Source organism: Cynocephalus volans, chromosome 16, assembly GCF_027409185.1.
Source record: "Cynocephalus volans isolate mCynVol1 chromosome 16, mCynVol1.pri, whole genome shotgun sequence".
NCBI lineage: Eukaryota > Metazoa > Chordata > Mammalia > Dermoptera > Cynocephalidae > Cynocephalus > Cynocephalus volans.
Genome location: NC_084475.1, coordinates 17,191,077 through 17,215,753, shown reverse-complemented (window position 1 = coordinate 17,215,753; position 24,677 = coordinate 17,191,077). Strand labels below are relative to the sequence as shown.

Sequence of the window (24,677 nt, the reverse complement as noted above, 5' to 3'; positions counted from 1 at the left end):
CACAATGTCTGGTATCCACAATAAAATATTACCAGACATGTCAAGAAGCAGTAAAATAAGGACCCATAATCTATCAAACACAGAATTATCATATGACCTAGCAATTACACTCCCAGGTACAGATCCAAGAGAAATGAAAATACATGTCCATACAAAAACTTGTACACAACTGTTCACAGCAGCATCATTAATAATGTCAAAAGAGTGAAAACAATCCTAATGTCTATCATATGATGAATGGATAAATAAAATGTAGTATATCCATACAATCAAATATTATTTGGTAATAAAAGGGAATGAAGTCCTGCTACATGCTATAACATGGATAAACCTTGAAAACATTATACCAAGTAAAAGGAGCCAAACACAAGAGACTACATATTATATGATTCCATTTATATGAAATGCCCAGAATAAGCAAATACATAGAGAAAAAAAGTAGATTAGTGGTTGCCTGGGGCTGGGAAAGGAGAAGGAAAAACATCTTAACTGACATTAAGATGTCAGTTCACTCTAAATTAACTGTTAGCAAATGAATGTGACCCTACTTAAAAACTCCAATAAGCACATAAACAAAATGTGATGTATCCATACAGTGAAATATTATTCAGACTTAAAAAGAAATTCTGACTCACGCCATAACATGATGAACCTTGAGGACATTACGCCAAAGAGAAATAAGCTAGTCACAAAAAGACAAACATTATATGATTCCACTTATATGAGGTTCCTAGAGTAGTCAAATTCATGGAGACAGAAAGTAGAATGGGGGTTGCCAGGGGCTAGGGATGGAAGAGTGGGGAGTTGTTGTTTAATAGGTACAAAGTTTCAGTTTGGGAAGATAAAAAGAGTTAAGATTCATTGCACAACAATCTAGATGTACTTAATACTTCTGAACTGTACACTTAATAATGGTTAACATCGTAAATTTTATGTTATGTGTATTTTACCACAACTTAAAAAATAAACACTCAAATATATAAATAAAAATTCCAATGAGTTTTTTTATGGAGCTAGGGAGGTTGGTCCTAAAGTTAACATGGAAAAAGAAACATGTAAGAATAGCTAGGAAAACAATGAAGAGAAAGAGCTCTGAAAGGGAACTAGGTCCACCAGATAATAAAATTTGATCCATTCCTCACACCATATACAAGAACAAATTCCAAATAAATCAGAGATCTAAATATAAAAATTAAATTCTACAAATAGCACAAGAAAACATGGGCAAATCCTCTTTAACCTCAGTGCCATGGATTGAATTCTGACCCCCAAAATCCATGTATTAGAAATTTGGTCCCCACTGTGAGTGTTAAGAGGGTGGAAAATCCTATTATGGTCATTGAAATGTGGGGCCTTGAAGAGGTGATTAGATTGTGAGGACCATGCCTAGTGAATAGATTAATCCATTGATGGTTTAATGGTGGTGATGCGCATGGTTCAGCTTTTAAAGGAGAGTGCCTGAGAAGCTCTCTCTGCTCAAGCCATCTGCCATGTGATACCCTTTGTTGCCATGTGATACCCTTTGTTGCCATGTGATACCCTTTGTCACTGTGTAGAGTCACTACCAACAAGGCTCTCATCAGATGTGTTCCTTGGACTTTGGACTTCCCAGCCTTCGAAACTGTAAGCAATAAATATTATTTCTTTACAAATTACCCAGTTTCAATATTTTATATTTTATAGTCAATATTTTATATTTCTGTTATAAGCAACGGAAATGGACTAATACACTCAGTATAGGAAAGGACATTCTAACTATGACTCAAAATCAAGAGGCAATAAAAATAAAACATTGGTAAGTTTGACTACATAAAAATTAAAATAAACCGTGTGGCAAAAAAGCACCATAAGCAAAGTCAAAAAACATATGACAAACTAGGGGAAAATATTCACAACATATGGCACAGGAAAAAAAGGCTAACATCCCTAATTTTATAAGAAAATTTTAAAACTGAGGAAAAACAAAGACTAAACATCTCCTAGAAAAATGGGCAAAAAGACTCAAATATAATTCATACACACACGTGTTCACATGCACACACACATATGATGCTCAACTGCACTCATAATAAGAAAAATGTAAATTAAAACTACACTGAGATACCATTTCTTACCCACCAGATTGACAAAAATGTAAAAACTTGACAATACATTCTGTTGGCCAGGCTATGGGGAAAAAAGATATCTCTTACACTGCTGATAGGAATGCCTAACTGTGCAATCCTTATGGTGGGGAATTAGACAATAGCTAACAAAACTACATATGCAGTTACCCTTTAACCTAGCAATTCCACTTCTAGGAATTTACCCTGAAGATACACTTCCAATGATATGAAAATTCACGTGCACAAGGTCATTCGGTGAGGGATTATTTGTAAGTGAATAATATTGGAAACTACCTTAATGTAGATACAAGGGTACGTCAAAAAGTTCATGTAAAGATTCCTATTATCTTTCAACTCTATTTTTCCACAAACTTTTTGAAGTACCCCCAAATATATATAAATACGTACGGGCACACACATACATATATACATATATTGGTATACGTGCATACGTATGTTTCCTAGCTCGGTCCACTGAAAGTCCCAAAGAGCAAAGACATCCCAATAGCAGTGGGCACTCCCAGTGCCCAGATCTTAGTCTCTAATACCATTCCTCACTGAAAGGGCCTTGGGCCCCTCAAGGAAGTGGCTGATTCCAGAACTGGGACATGGTAAGCATGAGATGAGCCAGGAAAAACCTGTTCACCAGAGAGTAAAGAAGTGTTCAAAAAATGATGGAGGTATGTCGCAAGCACACAGTGGCCAGCTTGAAAGGGTTCCCACTGGCCAAAGCTAGGACAATATGAGCACCCAAATAATTAAGTACAGCAATGAATAATAAACCATTGGGGAAAAAACAGGAATTCATGGGTCTATACTAATAATAAATAAGTAAATAAATGGTGGGGAGGGAAGGTCTGCATTCAGTACAATGCCAAGGGCTGACTGTGGCTGGAGTGCTGAAGGTGGAAAATCACCATTTTTGCAACTATCCCGGTAAAGACTGGGTTAGGCAAGAATCATCAATCGAGGCCAAATCTAGGTGAGAGTTCTGATGAGGAAGAGGATATTTGAATTGTCTCAAAGTGTCTCCCCCCCCCCCCCAAAAAAAATGGCCGGCCCCATGGCTCACTCGGGAGAGTATGGTGCTGATAGAGCCGAGGCCGTGGGTTCAGATCCTATATAGGGATGGCTGGTGTGCTCACTGGCTGAGCGTCGTGCAGACAATCCCCTTACCGGTCAAAAAAAACAAAAAAAACCCAAAGTGCCTCCCCCAGAGAATGCTTATTGGTTGTAAGGGAAAAAATTAAAACATAGTAATTATACAGTAGAGAAATTTGGCAGCATTTTGACCAGGTGATCAAAATTAACATGACGGAGGGACAGATGGACCTCATGTGTCTCCAGATGGAATGCTCTGAGATGAGCCAAGCATCATCTGGGCAGCATTCCTGATAAGCATGCATAACCTCTGTCTAATCACAAGGAAACATCAAAACCACAAAATGAGGCATTCTTCAAAAACGTCAACATCATGAAAGACAAACTGTAAAAATATTCCAGATTAGCAGAAGAGACATGACAACCAAAGGCAATTTCTGACTCTAGAATAAAACCTAACACTAGAAGAGGAAAAATGATGCTATAAAGGACATTATTAGCCACATCAATGTAAAATGTGGCAGCGAATACCAGCACTGTGCTAGTGTGAGAGAATAGCCCTACAGCACACACTGAAGTATTGGGGGTAAACAGCCATGATGTGTGCAACTCACCCTCACACAGTGCAGAAAATAAAAACATATGAGAAAGAGAACTAGAGACAGAGGGAGAGAACAAATGATAAAATAAATAAGGTAAAGTGTTAACAACAGGTGAACTTGTTAAAGGATATTCAGTATTCTTTGTACTGTTTTTACTTTTGCAATTCCTTGTTAATTTGAAATTATGTAAAAAAAGAAAAAGTTAGCAGGCTGCCTACAGAGAGTTTTCTTCATGGGTAGTCTATAGGCAGAGAATAAATGACCACTTACCAAGGAGACTACCTGCCCGATTTCACTGTGGCTAAGGCTTCACCAACCCTTTTACAAGCCAGTGACTCCCAAAACCAATCTCCAGCCCACATGTCCCTCCTGGGCATCCATCCTGTATTTCCTACTGTACTCATCTCCACCTGGATACATCCCTGGTACTTCAACGTGTTCAAAATCTCACTCAGCAGATCTCCCCAAACCCCATCTCCTATAGCCTTCCTTCTGCCCATGGTACTCTCATCAACCCAGCTGTCATTCTGACTCCTCTCCCCACTGCATCACCCAGCCAGTTATCTAGTTTTGCTGAGTCCATGCTCTAATTGTTCATTCAATTCATTTAACTGTCATTTACTGAACACCTAATCAGGTGTTGGCAATAAAGCAGGGAACAAAAAATCCCCCAAATCTGCTTTCCCTACAGTGCTTATCACTGTCTGACATTCTAAGTTTTCCATGTTTTTTAATTATCTGAGTTCTTCCCCAACAATATAAGCTCCACATGGGCAGGAACTTCTGTATGTTTTGTTGACACAATAGATGCACAATAAATATGTGAGTTGGTAAGTTTCCCATATCTAACACAATATCCAATACACGGCAAGTGTTGAACAAATCTTTGTTGAATAAGAAATAACTTGTGGCGTATAGTAAAAATATATAGTATTTGGTCTTTGCCTCAGTTCCTGGTGATTTGAATGTCTTTTGTTATTCATAAACCTTTCGATCATCCAGAGTTTAAACTAATGATGTGACTCTTGGGGAGGGAGGGGTTGACTCCAGGATGGGGGCTGGTTGCTAGAAAGGCCAAGCCTTGATTGGAGGGTTGGAACTTTCAGGCCTCTTACTACCCACATCTTAGAGAAGGAAGAGGGGCTAGAGATTGACTCCAATCACCAATGATTTAATCAATCATCCCAACATAATGAAAACTCCATAAAAACCCTGACAGGGTTAGGGCAGCTTCTGGGATGGTTAACCCCAACTCCATGGGGACAGAGGCTCCTGCACTTGGGGACTCTTTCATACCTTGCCCTATGTACCTCTTCATCTGACTGTTTATTTGTACCCTTTTTAATAAACTGTAGTAACAAGTGTAGCATTTTCCTGAGTTCTGTAAATTGTTTTAGCAAATTATAGAACCAAAAGGGGAAGGGGGGTTGTGGGAACCTCCAAATCTGTAGACAAGTTAGATAGAAGTGCAGGCAGCCTGGGGACCCAGGACTTTCAATCAGCACCTGAAGTGAGGGAGTCTGTGGTACTGAACCCTTAAACCTGTGGAGCTTGACACCAACTCTGTGATAGTATCAAAAAAGGATTGAATTGTTAGATACCTAGTTGGTGTCAGAGAACAAGAAAGTTGGGGATTCCAAGACAACTCTTCCTAAGATTTTTAAGGAAAAAAGTTGGGAGAGACCATATGTTTGCTTATTTCCATCTGTGAAAATGACAAATGTGTTATAATTTAGTTATCTTAGAATAACAGAAAAGCAAAATCATACTTGTTTGGGTAAAAATAAGCAGGGAAAACAGAAATTCAAGGATAGAAAGGTGAAATACACTTAAAATTTCTATTTTAACTATAAGAAACTGATATTTTTAATGCAAAGACTTTTTTTTTTAAACCAACCTAAAATTTCGCCAATGCCAATGAAAATGCCAGAAAGTCCAATGAGGCTTTTCTCTTCTGTTCCAAATTTATTTACAGCACCAATACAGGTTCCATATACACCAGAGATAAAAGTCAATTCCAGACCTTTAGGAAAAAAATCAGATTTAATTTAATTATACTTTCACATTCTCCTTTTCCTATTTTTTCTTCATGCCTAGTAGTATTTGAGCTATATCCGTACAACACAAAAGCATAAAACTCAGACTGAAACACAGCTCCTGAAGCACAGCATAAATTTATGCTATATAACTCACAAGATGGAATTAGCCACACTCTATGGACTGAATGTTTGTGTTCCACCAAAATTCATATGTTGAAACTCTAATACCCAAAACATGATGGTATTTGGAGATGGGCCTTTGGGAGGCAATTAGGTCATGAGGGCAGATCCCTCATGATGGGATTAGTGCATGCAGAAGAGCCACCAGAGAACTTGCTTCTTTTCTCTCAGCCATGTGAGGACACAGAAAGAAGAAGGCCATCTACAAACCAGGAAAACGGCCCTCACCAGAATCCAACTGTGCTGGCACCCTGACTTCCTAGCCTCCAGAACTGGGAGGAATGTATGTCTGCTGTTTAAGCCACCCTGTCTATGGTAATTTGCTATAGCAGCTCAAACTAAGACACCACAAGACAGCAGTTGCCATATAGTTCAGATGAAAACATACAACTCAAATAGAAATCCTTATGCTGAAATCTGTCACTCTGTGTACACAGGCAGGGGATGGGCAGAGGACGTAATTAACATAAGTTTGTAATAGTGAATACTGAAGTGCTCATTATCCTTATAAACAGCTTTCCAAGGTGACAGGAACATCCATATTCCTATTGGATTGTATTCTTATTGTACTGGAAAACCAATAAATACTATCCACTATTGGTTAAAGGCACAATAACGTTTTAATTGAACCCTTTTTTTCTAGGAAAAGAAAATTCCTAAGATTAGGGTAAAAAATTAAGGTAAATCAGTAGAAGACCTTGATTCCTTAATGCTACAAAACCTTAACTGAGAATTTTAAATATTTAATGGTTATTCTATTTCTCCTAAAAAGAAGATATTACACCTATGAGGCACGTAAAGGCAGAAGCAGTAACTGGCACGTCACAGCAATTTTTAAGAGGAAATGGATTTCCTCGTCATTCTTAAGACCTAACGGTGCTCCACCTGTTACCACATCTCATTATCACGTGCTTCTATGTCACTAGAAATTATCTTCATCCATATGAAGTTACAGAGATTTGTTCGCAGTTATTCTCTGTAGTTCTCTGTGTTGCCCTAAAATCACTGGTCCCAACGAGCCACTCTCCTGGTTTTCCTGCTCTGTGCAGAATGCTCCCACATTAAATCTGGGCTGGCCCTGTGATGAGCTGCCAACAACAGAATCCAGTACAAGTAATGCTGGGCTAGCTCCAGACCTAAGCTTAAAGAAGGTCTGATAGTTTCTCCTGCAGCCCTTTTTGGAGCCTTTAGCCACTAAGAAGTCTGGCTCTCCTGCACGGGGTCAGGCAGACTGGCAGAGGCCCTGAGACTACCTGGAGAAAGAGAAAGATCCAGCCCTTCCTCTGACCCCATCAAGACTTCAGACATGCGAATGAAACTATCTTGGAAGTTCCAGCCCCAGCCACCCTCTCACAGCAGCTACAAGAGACTCCAAGTGACAGCATCAGAAAAACCATCCATGGGCCGGCCCGTGGCTCACTCGGTAGAGTGCGGTGCTGATAGCGCCAAGGCCCCGGGTTCGGATCCCATATACGGATGGCCGGTTCGCTCACTGGCTGAGCGTGGTGCTGACAACACCAAGTCAAGGGTTAAGATCCCCTTACCGGTCATCTTTTAAAAAAAAAAAAAAGAAAAACCATCCAGCTGAGCCCAGTCAATGCACAGAACTGTGAGAAATAATAACATGGCTATTGTTTTCAGCCCTTATTGTCATGCAGCAAAAGAAAATCAAAAGAGTAATTCCATTACCTGTATAAGCAGTTGTAATACTAAGAAGGAGCATCTCCTTGGTGCCACATAACTTAAGAGACTTTTCTGCAAATAAAAAAATTTAGGAGCACTTAATTAGATTTTAATTAATCAAACAAAAACTCTAAAACATTCTTTCAACCAAAACACCCTTTGTCAATAATGCCAGTAAACAAATACTTTAGGGGCTGACTCAAGTTGATTAGAGCGTGGTATTATAGCACCAAGGTCAAGGGTTCAGATCCCCCTACTGGCCAGCTGCCCCTGACTCCTCCCCCCAAAAAAAACACAAATACTTTGGGACAATAGTTAAATTTTCAGATTAAAATGTTTAAGTTATGAACTAAATCTGCCCTACAAATATGAAAAGGGGGGAAAAAATAGAATCAAACAAAACAACGAAATACTCCAACATACATGATTAAAAGTCAGGCTATAAAGGGAGTCAACAATTGGCAAAGCACTGACTTCCCTAAGGAATTATCACATGGCAGCTTTAAGCGTAGATTCAACATCAGAATTCCCAGGGAAGCTTTTTGGCCATACAGAAGCTGGGGCACTACTTCCCAAGGTTCCGAACTCTGTAGATCTGAGGACTGAAACCTCACTTGTGCATATCTGTTTCTGATCACTTTAATGTTTGTTTTTACACTGTCCAATTTAGTTGAAATCCACAGCAGAAAATGCATTTCTAAAAACTCTGCATTTTAACTTTTTTGAACCTGCTCAGTTTCATAATTTAAGGATCACTAATCTAGTATACTAAATAGTGGATCTAGATTTTAGTTCTTATTCAACTGCTGACCACAACACTTACACAAGGCACAAATACTGTCCTGAGTATGCAAAAGAAGATACTTTTTTCTCTAATTCCACTGAAATATAGTGAGAATAAATGCCATAAGATATTTTCACCAATTATTTTCAAGTATTTCCAGGAGAAAATATATAATCAATGCAAACCTTAAAATATTATTTTTAATTTAAAAAATTATACTGGCAAAGCATGTTCATTTCAGAATAATAAGATTTACACAATCTTTCTAAAACACAATCTTGTACAATACTACAATGGTGAATACAAGTCATTACACATTTGTCCAAATCCATAAAATGTGCAACACCAAGAGTGAAACCTAATGTAAACCATGGTCCTTGGGTGATAATGATGTGTTAATGTAGGTTCATCAATTATAATACAAGTACCACTCTGGTGGGGGACACTGATAACAGAGGAAAGTGATGCATGTGTGGGGGTACCGAGTATATGGGAACTCTCTATACTTTCTGCTCAAGTTTGCTATGAACCTAAAATTGCTCTAAAAAATAAACACTATTAAAACACACACACACGCACACACACACACACACACATAATCTATTTGCAGAAATTGACAAATTGATCCAAAAAATCATATGGAAATTCAAGGGACCCTCAAGAGCCAAAACAATCTTGTAAAAGAACAAAATTGGAGGACTCACACTTTCCAATTTCAAAAGGTACAGTAATCAACACAGCATGGTACTAGCATAGGATAGCTGTATATATCTAGAAATAGATTCTTACATATACAGTCAACTGATTTTCTACAATGGCAAGACCACAATTCAATGGAGAAGGAACAGACTTTTTAGCTAGGATAACTGGATATCCACACGCAAAAGAATCAAGTTGGACTCCTACCTCACACCATACACACAAATTAACTAAAACTGGATCACAGTCCTAAATCTAGGAGGTAATACCATAAAACTTTTAGAAGAAAATATAGAAGTAAATTTTTCTATGGCCTGGGGTTAGGCAAAAACTTCTTAGGACACAAAAAGCACACACAACAAAAGAAAAAATAGATAAATTGAACTTCATCAAAATTAAAAACTTTTGGGCCGACCCGTGGCTCACTTGGAAGAGTGTGGTGCTGATAACATCAAAGCCATGGGTTCGGATCCCTATATAGGGATGGTCAGTTAGCTCACTTGGGAGAGCATAGTGCTGACAACACCAAGTCAAGGGTTAAGATCCCCTTATGAGACATCTTTGAAAAAAAAAATTAAAAACTTTTATCAAAACCACAGTGAGATACCCTCACAGCTGTGAAGATGGCTATTATCAAAAAGACAAAAGATAACAAGTGTTGGTGAGGATGTGGAGAAAAAGGAACCCTTGTATACTGTTAATTAGTATTGCCATAATGGAAAACAGTATGGGGGTTCCTCAAAAAATTAAAAACAGAACTATCTTGTGATCCAGCAATCCCACTTCTGGACATACATCCAAAAGAAATGAAATCAGTATCTGAAAGAGATATCTGCACTCCCGTGTTCATTGCAGTATTATTCATGACAGCCAAGACATAAAAATAACTAAGTGCCCTTTGACGAATGGATTAAAAAAATGTGGTATAGACACAGACACACACACACACACAGGAATATTATTCAGCCATAAAAAAAGAAGAAAATCCTGCCTCTTGGGACAACATGAATGAACTTGGAGAACAATACACTAAGTAAAATTAGCCAGATACAAAAAGACAACTACTACATGATCTCACTTACATGTGGAGTCTAAAAAAGTCTAACTCATAAAAACAGAGAGTAGAATAGTGGCTACCAGGGCTGGGGATGGGGGAAATGGGGAGATGTCGGTTAATGAGTATAAAGTTTCAGATAGGCAGGATGAATAAGTTCTGGAGAGCTAATGTACAGCTTGGTGACTATAGTTCATAATACTCTACTGCATACTTGAAATGTGCTAAGAAGATCTTAAATATTCTCATCACACACACAAAAATAATAACTATGTGAGGTGATGGATATGTTAATTAGCTTGATGGTGGTAATCTTCACAATGTAGGTATATACATATATATATGTCAAAACGTCATGTTGTACACCATAAATATATACAATTTTTATTTATCTATTATATCTCAATAAAGCTAAAGGGAAAAAAATTAGAACTTTTGTTCTTCTGGGCCGGCCCATGGCTCTAGAATTCTCCCTATGATATATACAATCGGACCCCAACATCAACAAATTCTTTAAATATTTACTTGTTTTCCTTATCATAATATTAATTCTGGTCTCTGCCAACAACCTATTCCAACTCCTTATCGGATGAGAAGGAGTAGGCATCATATCCTTCCTCCTAATTGGATGATGACATGGCCGAACAGACACAAACACAGCAGCTCTACAAGCAATCATCTACAACCGCATCGGCAACATTGGCTTCATCCTAGCTATGGCATGATTCTTCGTCCACTCAAATACATGAAACGTTCAACAACTACTTATCCTCAACACGGACCCAAATTCCCTGCCACTAGTGGGCCTCCTCCTCGCCACAACAGGCAAATCCACCCAATTCGGCTCACTTGGGAGAGTGCGGTGCTGATAACACCAAGGCCCCGGGTTCGGATCCCTATATAGGGATGGCCGGTTAGCTCACTTGGGAGAGTGTAGTGCTGACAACACCAAGTCAAGGGTTACGATCCCCTTACCAGTCATCTTTTTAAAAAAAAAGACAATATTGTATAATTCCATTTATATGAAATGTCCAAAATAGGCAAATCTATAGACAGAAAGAAAATAGGTTAATGTAATGGTTGCCTAGGGCTCGGGATGGGGGCAGGAAGTGAGGGGTGGGTGGGGGATGGAAATGAGAGGTGACTGCTAATAGGTACAGGGATTCTTTTTGGAGTGATGAAAATGTTCTAAAATTGTGGTGATGGTTAGTTGCACGACTCTGTGATATAATAAACTGCACTGAATTTGCAATGAAATGTTTAAATTAAATGGGTGAATCATATGGTATGTGAAATACACCTCAATAAAGCTATCCCATTAAAAAAATAATAATAATCTAACACCTTAATGAATCTTCTTCCAGACTTTTTCCATGCTTTTTTTAAATAAAATTAAATCCCACTATATATTTGTTATTTTATAATTTGTTTTTACATAACAAAGCAAATATCTTAAAACTTTTGCAGAGGTCATCTTAACGGCTAGGGTAATCTATTGCATAGATGTAATGCTTCAGCTGAATATTACAATTATTTCCAATTTCTCACTAATATAAACACATTATTAGTTAAATCTTGGCAAAAATTCTTAATTATTTCCTGAGGATAATCTTATTAGTGGAACTGGTTATTCCACTGGGGCAAAACTATAAACATTTTTAAAGGATATTGACAGATTACTTTTCACAAGGTAAGACAAATATATAGCCTATCAGTGGTGTGGTCTTATACGTGTAAGTACCTACCCCTCATAATACAGAAAATTGTTTTTTATCTTTTGAAATTCAAAGGCTGGCCAGTTAGCTCAGTTGGTTAGAGTACGGCTTTGTAACACAAAGATCAAGGGTTCAGTTCCTTGTACCAGCCAGCAGCCAAAAAAAAAAAAAAAAAATTCAGTAGAAAACTGTTTCTAACATGCATTTTTTATACATAAGTTATAATAATTTTTTCTACATTTGTAAAATGCCTATTTTCTACTGGAGGGTTAATGCTTTTCTCATTGGTTCATAACAGCCTTTCATCATATACTGCAAATACCGTCCCCAGATCTTCCTTGCCGTTTTAACTTTGTTAGGTTGTGTTGATAGACTAAAATTTTATATTTTAGTTCGCCAAAGAACAGTCTTTTCCCTTATTGTTTGACTTACCTGTCTGCAAGTCTTTTCTCACCCAATTATTTTCTTCAATTACTTTTATGGTTTCATTTTTACATTTAATCTTTAATCTACCTAGAATTTTAGTGTAAGGAGAAGTATGCATCTATACATTTTTCTATGCAGTCAGCACTTAAGATGCACTTTTATGGTATTCTGCATTCTTATATGGGCATGAACCTGATTCTAGACTTTGTTCCACTGCTCTTGCTATTCTTATGTTTTCAAATGTACGAGGGTACTTCTAAAAGTTCATGGAAAATAGAATTGAAAGATAATACAAATCTTTCCATGAACTTGTGGAAGTGCCCTCATATTCGTAATAGATTTTAATGTTCATCAGGATAAGTCCCTCATCTCCTTTTTAAAAATCCTCTTGGCTGTTTTCAGACATTAAATCTAGCAGATGAAGTTTAACACTGTTTTGTCAAGATCAAAAAATAAATTTTAAAAAATTTCACTGAAATATCCTAGAATCACATTAAACTTATACACTTGGTTCAGGAACTAAGTGCTTTTAGATAATCAGTAGAAACCTTCTCTGTACAACATTCATCACAGCACCAACTGAAGGAATGTCACGATTAATTAATAAATGAACACTGGCCCTCACACAGGCTACATAAAGCTCTGCCATTCTTCCTTTTTCTCTTTGCTCTTGGCTCCCTCGCCAACTCATAACCTCATGGTGTTCCCCAATAGTCCAGGAACCATCCCCTAAACCTGCTTCCCCTATAGCACGTTATATGCTTGACCTTTTCTGGCTGCTGCCTTCTTTCTCCCTACTCAAACCTGACAGCCCAATATTCTATAACAACGCGATCAACTAGTAATCAACTAGCTCCATGATGAAAAGCATGTAGCCCTAAATGTGTTAGTGCCTCATTTTACAGAGAGAGATGAGGCAAAGTTTGTCCATCCATCTAGGAGGCTGTCCTGACTCTGGTTAACACCAACAGACAGCCAGAGGGGGGTTCTGTAATGGAGCAGGGAGGCTGCATCAAGCCTCAACATGGTTGGGGAAACCACTCATTAGCCTGAAGGTCATCAACCTCCCTTTCCTGACTCCATGCTCACCAAGGAAGCCAATGTGGCTCTCTTGATAACAAGAAATGATAGACCCCTGATAACAAGAAGAGAATATCCATGCAAGGGCTCCCTAAAAAATATTAAATGCCATCATAAATTGTTAAACTGCCATTTCTGTGAGTTTATTTACCTCCAGTCCTTTCCCCTCTGACCTCTCTGGTCAATAATAGGTCTTCTCACAGACAAGTTTCTAGACCTGCAAAGCTGAAAGCCAGACCACCTTTGACAGTGGTGACCTCTCATCTTACTAGGGGAGTCAGGCTATATCCCTTTTAATTATCACATGTAGCCCCAATTTATAATAATTAATGTATTCCTGAAACATAAGAAATGTATAAAAGCCTGACAGAACAGTTTTAACAGTGATATACTATGTATGCAAGGCTCAGTCTGTGATGCTCACAGTTCTTCTGAAAAAAGAGGCTACAGGAATTCCTCAGCCAAAGGTTGTAATGGTCTGTGTCAACTGAGCCAGGCCACAGCTGATTAGATTAAGAATCTGCACTCTAGCTGGAGGCAACCTATAAGCTAGTCATAATTACTTAAGGTCATGAGGTCATAAGGCCCAAGGGCCTACAATGGGCTTACTAAAAGAACATGGCCCCAAAAGGCTGCTCCCTGCTGGAGAGTAACTGCCTCAGTCAGATTCTCTCTTCTGGAGAGAAAGAAGCTGAGACAGCTGTAAGCAGAAGCAAATGGAACTCAACGGAGTCAGAAGCCACGGCTGCCTGTTTCTGAAGGAACCATAGATCCCATTATGAGAATCTCTGTCTCTACCTGTCTGACTGTTTGGGCTTGAACACCAGCTCAGCCACCTACTACTAGCTGGTTGACTTTGGGTAATTTTATTTCTCTAAGCCTTGGTTTTCTCTTCTATAAATGGACATAATGGTAGGTACACATTACAGGATACTCACAGAATTGTTGTGAGAATTACATAAAGTAAAACATACAGAGTTTAGCAGAGTCCTTGGCCAGTAAGAACTCTCAATGGATGAGCACAATTGTTCTCACTAGCTACTGGGCCAGTGGAGCTACTGCCTGGCTCTGAGGGATGACAAGCAATCTGCTCTTCCTTCCCGTGCTGACTTCCAGTAGACTCCCAACTCCTGAGAGCCTGTGTGCTTTGCGGCCTCCTCCGGCCTCCCTCACACACATGCTCAGGTGGGCAGTCATATTAGCATCTGTCCCTCACATCCCCATGTTAGAGAGAGATTTAGGGAGAAGGCTAATGTATTTCAGAGCAGCATACCTGGAAAAACGAAAACACTGGGGTATCGTCAATCCAAAGTTCAAAGTTACCAGGGAAAAGGGAAAAGGCAAATGCTGAAGTTGTTCCTGAACAGTTCTTGCAGTTCAGATACAGAAAATACTTACTAAATGCATCTACTGCCTTTGTCATATTGTTCTGGGCAGACCTGAGAAAATAAAATTTTTAAAAAAAAGTTTGTTCCCTTGAAACTTAAAAAGAAAACAAAAATACCATCACATTTTCACTTAAGTTGTAAGAACTCTGTCCTCTGCATGGTCTGGCAAACATTTCTAGTGACTGTCAATGTTCCTCACTCCCAAGTGTCCCTTCACAACCCACATCTTTGCTTCAGAGAATGCATTTAAAGTGCCACCTGAGCACATCTTTATTCCTAACAATGGAAGACAATTCTTTTATATTAAATTTATTGCACATACTCACGCACATCTTTTTCAGAAATGATACTCAAGCCAGGACAAAAATACCCTCTATCCTGCTGCTTTCTGACTACAAATATAATCTGTGAGTACTTGATTTTCCACCACCCTACTATGTAATAAAAAGTCAGTTCCTCAGCACTGAAAGTCTTCAAAACCGTTACTACCCTCTGTTTGATATGGTTGGGATGCAGAATAATCTATTGGTTAAAAATATGGGCTTTGGAGTCAGAGACCTGGCTTTGCCACTTATTAATCATGTGATTTTAGACAAGTGACTTTATTTCTATAAGTTTTATTTCCCCATTGGTAAAATAAGAACACTACCACTTACCTGTGGGAATTAAATGATATAGTATAATTTAAAATATAATTGTTAATAAGATCATGGTGAGAAAGTTTTTAAAAGATTACATTTCTGGGCCGGCCCTGTGGCTCACTCGGGAGAGTGCAGCGCTGATAGTGCCGAGGCCGCAGGTTCGGATCCTATATAGGGATGGCCAGTTCGCTCACTGGCTGAGCGTGGTACCATTCAAAAAAAAAAAAAAAAAAAAAAAATTACATTTCTTACCCTACCAGCCAAGTCTACTTCTCTCATATCTTTAAATAATATTGCTTATAAAAATAAACCTAATGAAGATCCAGTTGACTTAACAAATAAATTACTAACACGAAAAAGGTAGTATGTTCTAACAGAAAAACTTTTTTCCACACCATAAAACTCAGGCCTTCCATTGGTAGTACCCTCATCTCGTACTTGGATAGGATCCAATGTAGGATTCCAATATTTTACACTTCGGGCCCCAAGTAAGCAGGAACTGATTCATACTCTACAGACTATCAAAATAGTACAATCAACTCAGCTACAAATCACTTCCAATTCAATTCAGTGAGGTATTAAAGGAAGGTATTTTTAGTACAAGAATTCTAAAATAAGACAACCCCCAGTACCTCAGCTTTGTGTGGGTCAAAGTTTAACATTAGGTTAGATCATTACAGTCCTCTTTCAAACTTTCCAATGGCTTCCCATCTCACTCCAGAGTAAAAACCACAACTAGCTCACCTCTTTCAGGTCTTGACCTAAATGTTACCTTCTCAGCCTTCCCTAGCAATGCTGTCTATAACTGCAAACCCTCCACACTCAACCCATACTTCTGTACCCATTCCCTGCTTTATATTTGTCCTAGTTAAAATACTACATGGGGGTTGGCTAGAGTTCAGTTGGTTAGAGCATGGTGCTGATAAAATAGCAGATGGCTAAGGGGTACAAGGCTCCTTTTTGGGGTAATGAAAATGTACTAAAATTGGCTGTAATAATGAATACACAACTCCGTGAATACCATATACTAAAAAGCATTGAATTGTACTTTTAAATGGGTGGGTTGTATGGTCTATGAGTTATATCTCAATAAAGCTGTTAAAAATCAAAACACAATTTTATTTCTTTTCTCTCTGTCCCCGGCTAAATTTTCCGTCCCTTTTTTTTTTCTCTTTTTGGTAGCTGGCCAGTATGTTCCCCACTAGAAAGTGAGCTCCGTGAATGCACAAACTTCTATTTGTTTTGTTCAATGCAGTGTCCTCCAAACAAAGCCTGGAATATCTGAGTCACTCAGATATAGGGGGAAGGAACGAAGGGAGGAAGAGAGGGAAGGAGAAAGGACAGAAAGGAAGGGAAGGGAAGGGAGGGGAGGCAGGCAAGAAAGGAGGGATGAAGGCAGGGGGAGGGAGAGAGCACAGAGGCAACTGCCAATGCAGAATGCCTAGAGATTACCAGGCATTTCTACAGATCCTCAGAGATGTAAACTAAGCATCTGAGGTAGAAGACAGATATCGAGCTGCCGTTTTGCACCTTCAGATAATTTTCTGTGAGACCTTTAAGTGGGATCCTTTAAAATCAGGTCCTACTGGGCCGAGCCCGTGGGGCACTCGGGAGAGTGCGGCGCTGGGAGCGCAGCGACGCTCCCGCAGCGGGTTCGGATCCTATATAGGAATGGCCGGTGCGCTCACTGACTGAGTGCCGGTCACGAAAAAGACAAAAAAAATTTAAAAAATAAATAAATAAAATAAAATAAAATCAGGTCCTACTTATACCCTCAGTGGCTTCTAATCACACCAAGAATAAGACACATATCCCTAATCTAACTCTGCCTACCGCAGACACTCCCACTTCCACTCCCTCATCCTTGCAAGCTGGGGGTCCACCTGTCCCCCAGCTACTACCTGGCCTTGGCAATGACCATCCTCTGATCTTTACTCCTCACCAGGCAGGTCTCAGGGAGCCACCCGGCTCTCCAGCACCACCCCCTCTTTCACTGTCTCCCTAACACTTACTTTGATATTTTCTTACATGTGAATTGTCCACCATCCCCTCTAAAATTAAGTCCCATGAGAACAGGGACTTAGCTGTCTTGTTCACTCCTATATCTCCCAGGTTTAGAAGAAGGCTGGCACATAACTCCAGGCTATATGTAGAACAAAGATACAGAGGCTCCAAGTTTGGGAGACAACTCAGGAAGGCAGAATGCTAAAAAGACTGAGCAGTATTTGTAAGAACTGCACAACTCATCACAGTTACATAATCCCTGTCTGTCTCCTCCACTCAGCAGCCAAGTTCCTTGAAAACAGGGGTGGCTTGTGTCTCTCTCCATAGCACCAACACCTAACATTTGCTGAATTAATGGATGTTTAATTTTTGTTGAATTTGTGGTATTCATCTTCACAGACAGACCTTTTCTCCAGTATCTACTGGTTTGTGTTAAAAAAAAAAATGTATATATGTAATACATACATATACAAACACACACACATATATACTTATATATCTAAACCAAAGTACCACCTTTCTTTTGCTTTAAACAATCTTAGTGCAAATTTTGAACACTTAATGATTTTATAACTGAAGAATTTTAGACCCTTTCTGGATTAAAAAGACAGTACAGAATGCTCAATGCAAAAGTTTTAACAACAGATAAAACGCTGTAAGGCAATCTTCATAAATTGTCAATTAACAATGCAAAACAAGGATGGCAAAGATTCATTTCTCATTTCCCCTTCCTCAATTCTACATGATACTGTAGAGAAATTGCCTGTGATGTTGTAAATAGTGTCACTTACAATTGCAATGCGCTCAGGTAATTCACAATTTTTACAAAAACATTGTGCTATATACTTGTTTTACAAAAACATAGGGCTACATACTACTTTGGGGAATACCACGTGCATAAGTTAGTGTAAGAGCCAGGTACCATGAGCAAGAGCCTGGTCACAACCAGGGCTCATCTGTGACAACTGTTGATGGCCCTGCCACTCACTCAGACCACAGGAATTGGAAAACTTTAGACCTGGACCACAGAAACAGTAAGTGAGGGCAAAGACTATTTTCTATTTCACTTTATAAGCCCATATCCTTGCATATAAAAACACCCACGGCATCTGCTGAACTGACTGAGGAAACTGAGGCCTAGAGACATTGACGGGATTACTGCTACTGTCTAGAGCCACACGAGTCAGTAGCAAAGCTGGGAATACACTTAAATTCCCAGTATACCTTTCCACTACCTCTCTTTTTTTGTTGACCTTTTCTTTCTTCCTTCCTCACAGATTCCCCTTTATCTTCTTCCTTTTCTTATTTGCTTGAAAACTTTTCCCTCATGTCATGCCCCTGGTAACCTACACAAAGTATCGGATACCAGTTGGCTAAACAGGTTGGTAATCTCTAGACTAGATTACTCAAAATCTATTTTAATATAGAAAGGAATATTTCCAACTTCTTACTCGTTGAATTCCATGTCCTGATCATCAGAAGATTCATCTTCCCCCAGGACATTTTCAGAATCTGGTTTCCGAATGAGAAAGAACAGAACTGTCCCCACAAGGCTAATCACTGTCAAGGCAATAAACACTGTTCTTCGGTCACTCTCTAGGAGAGAAAAAAAAAGAAAAAAGTAGATAGCATCTACCAAACAATTCCAGAATTAGTACTATGTCCAGGGTTGCTTATACCATCAAAACATTTTCTCATTAAATTTTTACTTTAATGCATCAGTAAAAACTTAGGGCGAGGAGATAAACAGAATACATCCACCTTCGTCTTTCAGTTAGAAAATACAAATAAACCAAAAGAAAAACAGCACAAAAACTTAATAACATTCTTATCAAAGAAATGTACAGATAAAACAACTGAGCGTTCAAGTCTTCTGATGACAGAATACTACACTCGCACACAGCATAACCTTCTTTCATACCTTGAGATGCCTCCTGAAGCACAGTCATAAACCATAATCCTACTTTAGTAATATAATCCAAGGAAAAAGTTTAGTAAAAGCTAAAATTTGAGATTTGAGGTACCAAGGTTCACTAGGATAATGTTTGAATAAAGCAACAATGAGTATTTTTGTGGAACTACTATTATGCTTTGAACATATCTGAATAAAGCAAAGTGAATAAAACAAACCTGATATTTGAGTTTTCCCTTGCCAGGCAAAATATATGTAGAGATTTCCAAAGAATAAGCTGGGGGAAAAAGAGGGAGGGAAGGATATCGGGAGATTATCTTAATATTTATGTTTTTTTTAAAAAAATCAATTATTCCCATTATTTACTGAGAGAGAGAGAGAGCGAGTGCACTACATAATTTTTAAAGTATCTACCTGCCGTAGGTCATTTAGAAGCATCAACTCCACCCTGACTTTCTGAAAAACTTAACTGACCCAGATGGAATTCAGACACTCTCCATGTGACAGCCGCCTGACTCAGAGCTGTCCCTCAAAGAAGACTTGACTCAAAAAAAAAAGTCCTGACTCACTTTGAAACACGTGATGTATTGGAACTCTGAAAGTAATTCCTTAGAAACAAGCTTATGCTACTTCTAAAATCCTAAATTTTAAAAAACCTATAATTTCGTTATCTGCATCCTATCAGACACTTTATTCAGCATACTTTCCCAGGGAAGGAATCATTCACTTACACTGCTGTTTCTTAATATACAACCCCTTAAAACTAAACATTTGCACCTGTTAAGCCTTGTCAAGGCCAAAATTTGAGGCAAGATCCTTGAAGGTAAATCTTCAGATTCCTGAAATCTAGTAGTCATAAGCAGAATGATGATTGTTTTTGCTTTTTTCTTAGGAAATATATAATATGCTATATTGTTCGTTCTTGGTATAATTAGTCTCACTTTTGAATTGTAGTATATTTGTTAACTGCTACCAGGTGGTGTAGCTCCACGAGAAGGATGTAGCCTTTGGAGTCCAGACAATGATGGTTTAAACTGGATAAGTCACTTAACGTTTAAGTCTCTCTGTTTTCTCATCTATACAATGGAGATAATATCTAATACCTTCTCATCTCATGAGATTGTGTGAGAATTATGTGAAATTAAGGACCCGACTTAAAAAAAAAACAAAACAATCATCTCCGAAACATAGCAGATGCTAAATATATGGAGATTAATATTTTGTATTTACTACTAATAAGTTACAATGGGGTAGGCCCATTCATTTCAAGTAATTCTATAAAGTTTTAAATCTGTATCATATTCAGCTAGGAACTTAACTTAAATATCATGGAAAATCTGTATTTTCAACAAAACAGAGACTTAAAAACTAGGTGTGACCGGAAAAAAAAAACAAAAAAGATTAAATCAATCAAAGGAAAGAATGAGCTCCAAAAGCATTATTACCTAGACTGCAGGAGTGCCCAGAAAATTCCACTGTTTCTTCCAATAGTGTACTCATCTGAATTTATTGTCAGGCAGTTTCCTTGTGATGTCCAAAGTACTAAAATTCAAACCAGAAGTTTATCAAAAGAATGAAATCACTTAGCATTACATACTAAACACATAAATGATACCTTTAGAAAGGCCTCAGAAAAGAAAACAGATAAGATAAAAACCAAAATGCTCACCAGCAGCTGCAATTCCAATGAAAACAGAGGCTGTGTAGAAGGACCATGGGAAAGGCTGGATAAAAACGGCAATGTACATGCTAAAATATAACAGGTCAATGGATTATAGTCAAACAATACCTGAAATAGAATGCTAATCATGCCTTCTAGGAATCAGTTCTGAGGGTTCTCTTCTTTTAAAATTCAACCTGTAAAGGACCTCTCTGGTTTTGAAAAAAGGGACAAATGTGACCTATTCATTTCTTAATTTACAATTTCAAATTTGTAACATCAGATATTTTATGGGTTTGAAATGGCCTTTGCCAAAAGCTTAGCACATGTTTAGTTAATTTTACTGGAATCCTGGTTAGTCAACTTGTTAGAAAATACAATTATTTCATGGGATGTTCTTTTCAACCCTCATGGAAAAGGATTTTTTGATACTATGTTTATTAATAGTAAAACAAAAGTAGATATACATACATTCCATCACATTAGAACAATATGGTATATCCCTTAGCAACAGGTAGAGGCCTAAATCCCTAAAACACCACTTATATTTTATTCAATCTAAGTCTGTAAGTTCTTCTTCAAAGTTTACTATGTGCTTGAAAGATGCTGAAAGTGTTCTAATAAAATGAGAAAAAGAAGATTACACTACTCACCTGTAAAATAAACCACTGGCAAACATAGCAAGTTGAGGTCCTATAATGGCAACCACCGATGGTGTAATTAAATTTGAAGCAGAGAAAACTCCATAAATAATTGCCATGCTACATTCACAACACACAAAAGGGAAAAAAAAAACAAAACTCTTAAGCACTGTCTCAAAACTTCACTTCTTAAAGTCTAGTTTGAGTCTACAGATTTTGCAATAAACATTTTCTTTAGTCAGAATTTATAGTAATTATATCATTAAATTAAAATATTGCATATGAATACCATACAAAAGCTTTCATTTGTACAAAATATTAAAGTCCCATCAAATGTTTCCTTGAGTCAGTTTGCCTAAGACAACATGTTTTTTTTTGTTGTTGTTGTTGTTTTTTTTTTGTCGTTTTTTCGTGACCGGCACTCAGCCAGTGAGTGCACTGGTCAGTCCTGTATAGGATCCGAACCCGCGGCGGGAGGGTCGCCGCGCTCCCAGCGCAGCACTCTACCAAGTGCGCCACAGGCTCGGCCCAGACAACATGTTTTTAATGTACAGTGGACCATTGCACAACATGGGTTTGAACTGCACGAGTCCACTTATATGCGGGTTCTACATCCACAGATGAAAGACACAACATTCACAGATGTGGAACCCAAGTAAAGGGAAGGCTGATTTTTCTTATGTGTAGGTTCTACCGGGCTAACTATCTAAGTACTTAACTGCTTAAGTAACAACATTGCGGGGAAAGTTATACACGGATTTTCTACTGCTTTGAGGGTCATCACCCTTAGCTACAGCATTGTTCAAGGATCAACTTTACTGCTAAATTATAATAACAGCTAACATATAACAGACGCTGTGCCAAATACTTTATATATATTTTCCCTTTTAATCCTAACAGTTCTGGGAACAAGATATTGTTATTATCCTCATTTTACAGAAAAGAAAGCTGAAATATAGTGGAATTAAGTAACTTGCTAGAAGTCTAGGTGGGTGAATGGCGAGCCAGGATCCCATCCCTGGCAATCTGACTCTAGAGGCCCTAGTCATCCAGTCTGCTCCACAAACTAAGCCTACAAATCCTGGTAACTGCGTGACATTTCTGTGCTATAAATAACAAGCAAAGAATTATAACTTGCTTAAACCAAAATTTATTTGACTCAGTGGTCTCACTAGAACATTATTCAGTTACTACTGACCCAGCCCTAGGACATATATCTTGTACAAAGTGTGACTAAAACCATTTGAGGGTCCTGAATTAATTACTAGCCACTATTTATAAATCCCAAGTAAGTAACTCTTTGGCTTCTATGAATGCCTCAAATATCAAATGTGTTCTTTCATTTGTTCTTTCGAATACAAATTTGTTCTGTAGAAGACAAAGCAGTACAAAAAGCTGTGGTATAATTAATCACTTAGAAAAATGGAAATTACCCTCTCTTTTCAGGTATCATACACAAGGTTTAAGACAGGTGATAAAGAACAAAATAAGAAGAGTTGCAGGGGAGGGGGAGCATGATCTAATATCCTAACTACAGAGAAATTAAGAAACCTGTTTGTGTAGCTTGATTTAGCTGTTCCACAATGTATACATATTTCAAAACATGGTGTACATGATAAATATATATAATTTTTATTTGCCAATTAAAAAATAAATTAGGGATGGCTGATTAGCTCAGTTGGTTAGAGTGCAGCCTTATAACACCCAGGTCACAGATTCGGATCCCTGTACAGGCCAGATGCCAAAATAAAAATAAAAGAAAACCTATTTGTATTTATATATATGTACGTGTTACATTCCTAGCTCCAATCATCACAAGGTACTAGTGACTCATGAAGGTCTTTTCATTTTCTTCATCTGTAAAATTGGGACTAACATCTTAACAAAAATCTAAAAGCTCCTGATGAAAGTACTAAATTGTAGAGCCACCAGCAAAAAAAAAAAAAGGGGGGAAGTGGCTAAATGGTTAGCTCAGTTGGTTAGAGCCCTACAGCGTTATAACACCAAGGTAAGGGTTTGGATCCCCATACCGGCCAGCACCAAAAAAAAAAAAAAAAAAAAAGGTATTAAATTGCTACGAAGTTACAAAAATGGGAAGACCAAATGTTCCAAGAATCACATAAACCATCTTCTGTTTAGGATTGGGAAAATGTAATCGTGACAACACTTGAGTGCTTATTAAATGTCATGCATTGTGCCAAGTGCTTCACGCATATCGCCCGAGCAAGGAAACTGACCTAAGATAAAGCAATCTAGTTGTAAAGCCAAATTTGAAACCCAGTGTCTAATTACACAGGAAACCTAAACTCATCACCTTCGTTCTACTATGTTCTCCCAAACAGTCTAGATACCGAGAAGAAAAAGGCAATCACTACTAATTCAACCACAGTATTTTATTGCTGGTGATTCTGATGAGATTTAAGCAACTACCATTACATGTAAAGTTAAAGCAATCACATAGTACGATTACCTGGTATATCCACTGCCGTGAAAATCTGTGCTATTTAAGCTCCTGATGACAGTTTGCTGTGTGGAAAATAAAACTAATCAACAAAAGCGTTTTGCGATCTCCCTCCCCTTTGGAAAGTCCGACTCCAAGTACTCAGAGAATAAAGTCAAAATTAACCATGGTTAATCCTTAATACTGAAAGTTTACTGTAAGAAAATAAAAAGACAACAGAACTGGAAAAGACAAACCAGTGACAGGGAAGGGGGGCCACCAGCTACAACTATGCCGTGGGTTTTATTTCATTAACCACCCAGTACTAAAGTAGATCCTAATACAGCCAAGAAATAAAATAAGTCAACTTCCAAACACCAAATCAAATCGGAGAAATAAACAGCAATGTTTAAAACCCCATAAAGGAGGAACGTCTGACACACATAATCAAACCTAATCATAAAACACGAGAAAGGCTGGGTAGGAAAATAAAAGGTACAATTTGAGCGTGCTATTAGATACA

The 24,677-nt window shown here is 38.1% G+C and overlaps 1 protein-coding gene across 3 annotated transcripts in view; it reads right to left on the bottom strand.

Annotated features, from left to right (window-relative positions):
- Positions 1 to 24,677, bottom strand: part of MFSD11 (major facilitator superfamily domain containing 11) — a 30,725-nt gene that overhangs the window by 5,191 nt on the left and 857 nt on the right. For 2 of the 3 annotated variants that reach the window (XM_063080728.1, XM_063080727.1), the window contains 9 exons: positions 24,185 to 24,240; positions 21,727 to 21,834; positions 21,083 to 21,162; positions 20,859 to 20,955; positions 19,632 to 19,690; positions 18,953 to 19,097; positions 14,867 to 14,907; positions 7,717 to 7,782; positions 5,706 to 5,831 (listed from right to left, as the gene is read on the bottom strand). In XM_063080728.1, the coding sequence (XP_062936798.1) occupies positions 5,706 to 5,831; positions 7,717 to 7,782; positions 14,867 to 14,907; positions 18,953 to 19,097; positions 19,632 to 19,690; positions 20,859 to 20,955; positions 21,083 to 21,162; positions 21,727 to 21,834; positions 24,185 to 24,240 (778 nt within the window). The remainder of the gene's footprint in view (positions 1 to 5,705; positions 5,832 to 7,716; positions 7,783 to 14,866; positions 14,908 to 18,952; positions 19,098 to 19,631; positions 19,691 to 20,858; positions 20,956 to 21,082; positions 21,163 to 21,726; positions 21,835 to 24,184; positions 24,241 to 24,677) is intronic. The other variant, XM_063080729.1, reaches the window with a different exon arrangement.